This window comes from Sinocyclocheilus grahami, unplaced genomic scaffold, assembly GCF_001515645.1.
Source record: "Sinocyclocheilus grahami isolate Dianchi unplaced genomic scaffold, SAMN03320097.WGS_v1.1 scaffold389.1, whole genome shotgun sequence".
Lineage (NCBI taxonomy): Eukaryota > Metazoa > Chordata > Actinopteri > Cypriniformes > Cyprinidae > Sinocyclocheilus > Sinocyclocheilus grahami.
The window spans coordinates 571120-581368 of NW_015505568.1; the positions used below are offsets into that span (position 1 = coordinate 571120).

General features: G+C 32.9%; 2 protein-coding genes across 3 annotated transcripts in view; one reads left to right on the plus strand and one right to left on the minus strand.

Annotated features, from left to right (window-relative positions):
* Positions 1–1329, plus strand: part of tti1 (TELO2 interacting protein 1) — a 12080-nt gene extending 10751 nt beyond the window's left edge. For both annotated transcript variants that reach the window (XM_016231386.1, XM_016231385.1), the window contains exon 8: positions 951–1329. In XM_016231386.1, coding sequence (XP_016086872.1) covers positions 951–1140 — 190 coding nt within the window. In that variant the 3' untranslated portion in view covers positions 1141–1329. The remainder of the gene's footprint in view (positions 1–950) is intronic.
* Positions 1330–8070: 6741 nt separating this feature from the next.
* Positions 8071–10249, minus strand: part of LOC107550150 (V-set and transmembrane domain containing 2 like) — a 56331-nt gene continuing 54152 nt past the window's right edge. The window contains exon 3 of the mRNA XM_016231379.1: positions 8071–8133. Within this exon, the coding sequence (XP_016086865.1) occupies positions 8077–8133 (57 nt within the window). The 3' untranslated portion in view covers positions 8071–8076. The remainder of the gene's footprint in view (positions 8134–10249) is intronic.

Consider the following 10249-nt stretch of genomic DNA (forward strand, 5'->3'; position numbering starts at 1 on the left):
TGTGTACATTAATGAGGAAAAAAAATTAACTTAAATGATTTTAGCAAATGGCTGCAATATAACAAAGAGTGAAAAATTTAAGGGGGTCTGAATACTTTCCGTACCCACTGTATATATACATATATAATTATATTTAATTTAATGAAATAAATATTATTAATAAAATATGATATAATATAATTAATAATGAAATATATGTAATTAAATAATAATAAAATTAATTGTGTTGTGTGTATATATATAAAAAATATCCAAATTAAAAATATATTTTCAGTACTGGTAATTTCAGAATAGGCAAACTGATTAGGCAGCCTGACAGAAATATTATTTTGTCTATATAATGTTTTATATTTAATATATTTTTTATTTCTACATATATTTTACACACACACATACATATACATAATTCATCAGCCATAACAAACCCCCTCTTTAGATGTCGGAATTGACCGTCAAATCAAAGTTTTGTTATCCTGCTCTCTAGATATCTGTCAATCATTAGAATGCAAATGACCATAATTATATTACAAACGGAACATGCTCTAGTTCAGTGAATCTCAACCTTTTGGCGTACCAAACCCCAGTCCAATTCAGAACCATCCTCAAGGACCCCCAGAACAAAATTGACTCGTATCATTTGTGTCTTTGTGAGGACCAAATGCAGTCAAGTATAATTCAAGTTAGCTGACTTGTCCAGTATTTGGCCATATCATCAGCTATATTGGATTTTTCTTTCATGGGAACATGTCATGTCAAAATATACAACATTTATACAAAAATTCATACTTTATACGGACCCCCTGGCCTTATGTCAAGGACCACTAGGGGTCCACGGACCCCTGGTTGAGAAACACTGCTCTAGTTGACTTTATGTGCTGCTGTAAGTAGACAGTCCCATATCCTGCTGTAATAGTATGAATGGCACTAATAGTTGTCTGTATTCTCTGCAGTGTGTTCCGCTCGCTGATGGATCTGGACCGTGATCTGTGCTGGTTCAGTCTGAATGAGCTGTGCTGTCCCGTCACGCACGAGCCTCCTCATCCTCATCTGCTGCCTGTGACGCTGACCGGATCAGACAAGCCCAGAAACCAGTTCACAGACAACGTCCTCACATTACTGCAGGAAGAGGATGCCACATAACAGGGTGTCATACATCTGAACGCTAGGTTTAAGACGACGAATGTTTATAGGATTCTTCTGATCTACACGTTTGACTGGAACAACTTTTGGAAAGGGCTGAAAATTGTACTTTTTAATATGATGCAGATAGTTATAGTTTGAGACGAGTTTGTTCCTTACAAAAAATACAAATTACCATGTAAATGATGTTTTCTGCCAAAATAACATTTATTATAGTTATTGTTGCTTCTCTAAAATAAAATAAAAAAATAATAATCATATCATTCTGTGGCTAATATCAAATAATTCAGTTTTACTGTAGAAATTACGTGGCATTCTGGCAGAAAGCAATTAGTACCATAGTAGAGCTTTGTTTGTGTTATGCCTGTTTGTACAATACAGTAAATGTTATTTGACATTATATGCTGTTTATTGTTTTTAATAAAATAAATTAATTTCTGAATATTTTCCATAAAGTTTGTTTAACCATTCTGATAAACATAATTATTATATTTGTACATCCTTTGAGCTGAATCCAGTAGGTCATTTCATTTTATTTTGAAGTAGATTTTGAAATTTATGAACTTAAGTAGGCCTATTTTAAAATTACATACTTGAGTGTTTATTGTAAATATATTTTTTATTTGAACTATTTGTTGATAGAATGTTTTTTTTTTTTGCTGATTAAAATAGTATTATTATATTAATTAATTATTCATTTTTAGATTCATAATTTGTAAACAAAATTATTAGTGCTAATTTTAATGTACACTTAGTTATTAATTAATGAAATTCTTGGGCCCTCATAAAAATCCAGCAGGTTCTGGTCTAGTTGTGTGCCGTTGGTCCGGATCTTCTGTTCAGTCTCGTTTGGTCGCGGCTTCTTCTGTGACAGTCTAATAAATGTGCCGCCTGTGAGAGCCGCATTAAAGCTGCCTCATATGCTTTGTGTTAGCCTGCTGCCGTGTTATCTGCACTGTACTTTGCTATTTATCCTGCTGCCAGCGCTGACAGAGGCGCTATTATTCACCGGGCCCCAGCGCCAGGGCGACCCGCTAACGTGCGGCATACGGGGCTAATTCAATTTCCCCTCGGCCGCTTCTGATAAGTGCAGAAGCATCATTATCAAGTCAAACCCACTTGACATGTGCTTTGTTTGAGGGATTCACCGCCGGTAAAGGCGACAAAGCAAATTGAAGTGACGAAATAATGATTTTTGAGGTTAAGTAGGTTATCATTTAGAATTTATAATATCATTTATAATATTATAATCAGGGATGGACATAAGTGGTGCGCAGACCAAAAGAAATTGGAGGATTTAACCCTTTAGCTGTCACTCACGTTTTTGAACATAAGACGTGAAAGTGCACGATCCAAACTTCAATTTGTATAATTCATGAACGAAAACATTTTGTAACATGATATTGATGTACCATTTTCATGGTAATGCAATGTTTGATTTTAAAATGGGTTTCAAAGGATGAATTTTGAGATTTAAAGCTTTCAATTGATATATCATTTCTGATGATTTCTAAAGTGTGACAGAGAAAAAGACAACGAAGACGACTTTTTTTTGACAAAGGTCAGAACTCCTGTTATGATGTAGATTTTTGAGGCGCACTCTTGTCATAAATTAATCTATTGCTTTTCCTGCATCATTTTTAACAAAAACATTGGTAAAATATCTATTTAGGAGTCTTAGACCTTTCCAACGATATATAGTTTGTCATTAGAATTAGATTAGGATTTCATTGTAATATAGTGAAGTAAACGTAGGCGTCCCACAGAGGGGACGGGTGACAGTTAAAGGGTTAAAGAGTTGAAGCCTCCAGGATGCCGTTTTGAACTTAAAGAGAAACAACTGATTCCACTTTACTTCCTTATGGAACTTAATTGTCATTAACCGATATCCATTATGGCAAAGCTTAATTAACACTAATTAAAAAACACGTGCGTACCAGAAAATAAAGCATAGCACAAACTTTTAATTCAGCGAAGAGCTCACGCTGTGACACATCGGTCTTCTATTAGTCACGTGACTTAGTGATATGAATTTTTAACAAATTTGAATTTTGGAACACAGTGAAATTCTTCAGATGAGCGCGCGTTCCCAGTCGCATAGTATTTCACACTATGTTAATAAAAAAGCAAGCAAATCATGTATTAATAATACACAATGATATATGAGCAATGTTTTTTATTTGATAAAGGCATACAGTGAAGGTGAAACCAGTCTTTTGTAGGATTACTTCATATACACAATCTGTACATGTATTACTTCCAGAAACAAAAAGAACTATTGAATCAAACCGTAAAAATCCAAGAAACCAGAAACGAAGCCAGTGTTAATACCACTGAACATACTTTTGAGTGTTTTCAGGATTTTTTTTAAAGCTGCATAAAAACCACGAAACGTCGTAATATTGTGCGCGCACCCTCCTTCTATTGACACAAAAGCTTCATGAAACATATGCAAAAGCTGGCACCTATCAAATCACACCGTGCCATCGGTGATGCCAGTCCAGAAAAACCCCTCAGACTGGTGCCTGTAACATTATACATGTAAATATTGCAGTTGGGGTTGTTGTTCATATATCATTTGTCTGGTTTATATGACATTTTATTCCTAAAAACATGGTGAAAATGTATTCTATTTTTTGGCTGTTGACATTATTTTCTGATTCATAGTGATAAAAAGAAATGTCCTACATCCCATTCATAAAACCTTTAACTCTAAAATGTCAACAAAATGAAACAAGAATATCGTACCTGGCTTTATCCAGTGTTCAAATTTATGCTCTGCAAATGTATGCAAATGAGTGCATATTTAATTACATAATGACTCATTTGCATATTTAAACATAATACTTAAGAAAACCTGTAATGCAAAACCAATGTCTTTACGTACGTTGAGGCAATGCAGTAAGACAGTGAAATGCATTAGTGGAGCAATGCAGTCGAGGCAATGCAATGCAGTGAGGGAGTGAAATGCATCAGTTGGATGCAATAAAAAGCAGTGAGAAAGTGAGATGCAGCAGTCTGCATGTGAGTAGTAATGAGACGGAGCTGTGGAACCCCAGAGACACATGAGAGACACATTCACTCAACAGCTCTCTCTCTCTACCTCTGAAACACAAAGACAATAGGACAATCTCTCTCTAAAGCGGTCAGCATTCCCAGAGGACTCTGAGCACGGGTCCAGACGCTCAATAAAGCCGTCTGCCAGTGAAGCAGATTGAGTGTGGATCAGGTGGATAAATAAACATACATTCACAAACCCACACACACACACAAACACGCTAACATTAACTCCACTCGCTGGCGCCGTTACCACAGCACTACATATGTTGAGTGTTAACAAACACGCTCTAGCTATCAGCTTCTCTAGAATCAGAAATAACATCACAGCTAAATGCACGAAAGTGTAAAACGGGCCATCATGAGCATCAGCGACTGGACGGCACGGCTCCAGTGAACCTCCAGCCTCAGATCCAGAGCTCTGCATTCACACTGGAAGCAAATGTCCTTGTGAATATTTCATGAAGTAGCAGAAGAGAGATGCTTTGATTTATCCACCTACACACACACACACACACACAGGTAACAATCACCTTCAACATCCTACTGAGAGAATGAGCCTGCAAAACTACATATTCATCCCTGATCAGACACTTATAAGAGCTATTTAGCTGCCAAGCGGCAATAATTGTGTGACTAACAGATGCAGAAAAAATAAACAGACAAAATAATTACAACATTTTATTTAATGGGTTCAGATCAGGGTTTAATAGTTAACTAAGACTAAAACCATAAAAAAACTATTTCATCACTTGAAATAAACTGAAAAATAAATAAATTAAGCGATTTAAGCAACATTTCTCATTTTCATGTAGTTTAACTTGATGTACTAGAATAACTGAAACTTTAGATGTGAAGAAAAACAAACTACTAAATATGACTAAAACCTTAAAATGAAAACTGAAAATATAAAAATAAAAACTAATTGAAAAAATTAATTTATATTATAATATCATCTCAATGATACTAACATAATGGTTTGGATAAAAGCTTGATGGTTTAATGCAAAAAAATTTTTTACAATTAAGATATAAATAATAGAATTGTAATTTTACCTTGTACTGCAATTTAAAAAAAAATTATTTAATTAAAATAAAGAAATTATTTTCTTGAATACTAAATTTTTATTTTTCAGTGAAATACTACAACAATATTTTGTTTAATATTTTTAGTTGAATTAAAAGATATTAAAATTAAAACAAATATACGGGGGGAAATTGCAATTCATTTTTTTTCCTCAAATTATTCCAAATCACAAGGTACAGTAAAACAGGTGTAACTTGTTACATAGAATAAACAAATGTTCATGAAAGAGTGTGTCTGTTGCTCAGCATTAACTGCTTGTTTATACAACCTCACACTGATAGCCATGCTGTTAATCTGAATATCAGCAGAGTTATGATCACCTGCGGCACAATCACAGCTGATATTGCTACAGCAGCACCAGTGTGAGTGAGTGATACTGTTGAACTGTGAGCAAACACACTCCAAACGGCCCCTTCATCTCACTCTGTGTTCACGAGCGGCTCTCTGAGGCTGTATGGCTTTAACATGAGGAGATTCCTGTGTCTCGGGGAGATTCTCACACACACACACACACACACAGCATGCAGCGGCTCAACCAGCAAGAGCAGAGCAATTTGCTAACAAATCACCTTTAGCCCAAGCGAGTGTGATGTTGTGTTTGCACGCTCCAATTATTCACCCTGACAAACACTCACACCATGTATTTTTATATTCTCTCACTGAGCAGAAGACGGCAGCCTTGAGCGAACACAAAAGAGACGTTCACGGAGGAAATGACAAACTTCACACACTTACACTGATTTTGGTGGCGTCCTTTGACATCTCATTCTGCGGCACCACCTGCAATATAAAAAAACAATGTATTCATAATCAACATGATTATAGTTAACTAAAAAACTAAACAAAAATAAATAAATTACATTCAAATGTTACTTAAAATAAAACAGTCAAATAAAAAATAAATAAATTAAACTTATTTCAGCTAGTTGCCAAAGCAAACTGTTTAGTTTAACTTTAAATACTAAAATAACTCAAATGAATAAAAACAATTATATAGATAAAAAAACTAAAATGTAATAAAAATCTATACAGACATTTAAATAAATATAAAAATAAAAATGACAAAACAAAAATTACTAAAACGTTCAAATTTAGGTGAAAACAAAATATATAAATAACATGTAATTGAAAATATATATTCTAAAAAAAATTATACATACATTTTTAAAATTAAAAATATATATTAAAAAACTATAATAGCATATAAATAAGTAATTCATCATATCAGCATATTCAGATCTACATATTTACATATATATATATATATAACATGAATACTTATATAATATATATTTAAATATATATTATTAATTATATATTAAATATTTTATTTTCACCATTTTTATTTTTGAATTATTTAATTGTACATTTGTATGATATACTTTTCTTCAACTCTCATCCCCTGATCAATAATAATAATAATAATAATACATTTTGCTTGTAATATTTATTTTAAAGTGCTAAAGTGCTACAAGCAAAAACTGAATTGAATATATAAACAAAATAAATTCAATAATACAACAAACTGAAATATTAACAAAATATACATGTCAGGTTAAATAAGCAATCAAGAAAAAAAAAAATTCTGTACAGCTGCATTTTTTCCCCTATGGCAAAAGCATTATTTAACATTAAAAGAAATAGATAAATAAAGTTGTTTCGACCCTCTTATTTATGCTTTGTCTAAGCAGTTCCCAAAAGAAAAGGTAAAACGTGTTAAAGTGAATTTAATGATATTTGCACGAGTAGCTTTAGTCACTGATGTTTCTTTAGATGCTTGTATGTCTTTGATTTGAATTGCTCGTGTCGTTTACAACAGAAAAGGTCAGACTGTCATTCACAGAGTTTTTATTATTATTTCTCAGCTAAACATTTACTTTTTAATGTGCTTTGTAAGTGTTAAAGATTGAAAAAATTTATTTATATTATAATATCATCTCAATGATACTAACATAACAATGGTTTGGATAAAAGCTTGATGGTTTAATGCAAAAAAATTTTTTACAATTAAGATATAAATAATAGAATTGTAATTTTACCTTGTACTGCAATTTAAAAAAAAATTATTTAATTAAAATAAAGAAATTATTTTCTTGAATACTAAATTTTTATTTTTCAGTGAAATACTACAACAATATTTTGTTTAATATTTTTAGTTGAATTAAAAGATATTAAAATTAAAACAAATATACGGGGGGAAATTGCAATTCATTTTTTTTCCTCAAATTATTCCAAATCACAAGGTACAGTAAAACAGGTGTAACTTGTTACATAGAATAAACAAATGTTCATGAAAGAGTGTGTCTGTTGCTCAGCATTAACTGCTTGTTTATACAACCTCACACTGATAGCCATGCTGTTAATCTGAATATCAGCAGAGTTATGATCACCTGCGGCACAATCACAGCTGATATTGCTACAGCAGCACCAGTGTGAGTGAGTGATACTGTTGAACTGTGAGCAAACACACTCCAAACGGCCCCTTCATCTCACTCTGTGTTCACGAGCGGCTCTCTGAGGCTGTATGGCTTTAACATGAGGAGATTCCTGTGTCTCGGGGAGATTCTCACACACACACACACACACACAGCATGCAGCGGCTCAACCAGCAAGAGCAGAGCAATTTGCTAACAAATCACCTTTAGCCCAAGCGAGTGTGATGTTGTGTTTGCACGCTCCAATTATTCACCCTGACAAACACTCACACCATGTATTTTTATATTCTCTCACTGAGCAGAAGACGGCAGCCTTGAGCGAACACAAAAGAGACGTTCACGGAGGAAATGACAAACTTCACACACTTACACTGATTTTGGTGGCGTCCTTTGACATCTCATTCTGCGGCACCACCTGCAATATAAAAAAACAATGTATTCATAATCAACATGATTATAGTTAACTAAAAAACTAAACAAAAATAAATAAATTACATTCAAATGTTACTTAAAATAAAACAGTCAAATAAAAAATAAATAAATTAAACTTATTTCAGCTAGTTGCCAAAGCAAACTGTTTAGTTTAACTTTAAATACTAAAATAACTCAAATGAATAAAAACAATTATATAGATAAAAAAACTAAAATGTAATAAAAATCTATACAGACATTTAAATAAATATAAAAATAAAAATGACAAAACAAAAATTACTAAAACGTTCAAATTTAGGTGAAAACAAAATATATAAATAACATGTAATTGAAAATATATATTCTAAAAAAAATTATACATACATTTTTAAAATTAAAAATATATATTAAAAAACTATAATAGCATATAAATAAGTAATTCATCATATCAGCATATTCAGATCTACATATTTACATATATATATATATATAACATGAATACTTATATAATATATATTTAAATATATATTATTAATTATATATTAAATATTTTATTTTCACCATTTTTATTTTTGAATTATTTAATTGTACATTTGTATGATATACTTTTCTTCAACTCTCATCCCCTGATCAATAATAATAATAATAATAATACATTTTGCTTGTAATATTTATTTTAAAGTGCTAAAGTGCTACAAGCAAAAACTGAATTGAATATATAAACAAAATAAATTCAATAATACAACAAACTGAAATATTAACAAAATATACATGTCAGGTTAAATAAGCAATCAAGAAAAAAAAAAATTCTGTACAGCTGCATTTTTTCCCCTATGGCAAAAGCATTATTTAACATTAAAAGAAATAGATAAATAAAGTTGTTTCGACCCTCTTATTTATGCTTTGTCTAAGCAGTTCCCAAAAGAAAAGGTAAAACGTGTTAAAGTGAATTTAATGATATTTGCACGAGTAGCTTTAGTCACTGATGTTTCTTTAGATGCTTGTATGTCTTTGATTTGAATTGCTCGTGTCGTTTACAACAGAAAAGGTCAGACTGTCATTCACAGAGTTTTTATTATTATTTCTCAGCTAAACATTTACTTTTTAATGTGCTTTGTAAGTGTTAAAGTGGACATCAGATGCCCATTTTGATATGATTCTTTAGTGTCTTCATGAAATGTCTGCAACATCCCTCGGTTAAAATTCCTCAGTGGTCGTGTAAAACACCCTTTTTACCTTGATAAAAAACAGCTCAGTTCACAGCGACCTGCTTCGGTGCATGTCTCTTTAAATGATAATGAGCTCTGCGCACCCCGCCCCCTCTTCCGTTTTGTGTGTATTTGGTGGTGTGTTACCATCAAAGACAAAACTAATCCACTGCGTCCTCAGTGGCTCTGATGTCGGGAGAAAAGAAAAACTCTTGTGTTCACTTTTACATCAAACTACAAAACACCTGCATTGCTTACGAGACATTGCTGTCGCTACAGCTGCTCGAGAGCGGAGAAAACGTCTGAGGGCGGAGATATGCTAATACAGGACAGTCCATCAGCGGTCGTGGGCAGGGCCTGAGCATTATGATGTCATATTGCTCAGAAAACGGCTTAATAATTGAGACTGTTTAGGTTTTTTGGGGACATAAAGAAAAGGAGTGAATGGATTTTTCTCATTGTAGGCTGGTTGTGTCCACACTCTGCTAAGACACATTTATATGCAAACACAATGTAAAAAAGAAATTACATTTTTGGGTGAATTATTCATTTAATTTTGGCCCTTTTATAGAGAATATTCATGTGTCTAATGCAGTTACTGAAACAAACAGCAGCAAGGTATTCGAACACACACACACACACACACAAGCACAAACACAACACAATGCCACTTAAGTCCAGTAGCTGGAATGAGATGTTGGTTCTGCACCATGCCATCTTAACTGGCTGCGGCGGATCCTCAAGAGCCCTTCATGAATAATACATGACGCAAAGGTGAGCAAGAGTTTCTCCATGTCCCTCTTTTTCATCCTTTCATCCAATTAAAAAGCATCTTGAGTTCACAGCAGGAAGCCCTGCAATCTCTCCCACTCACTTTCTCTCTCTCTCTCTCTCTCTCTCTCTCTCTCTCTC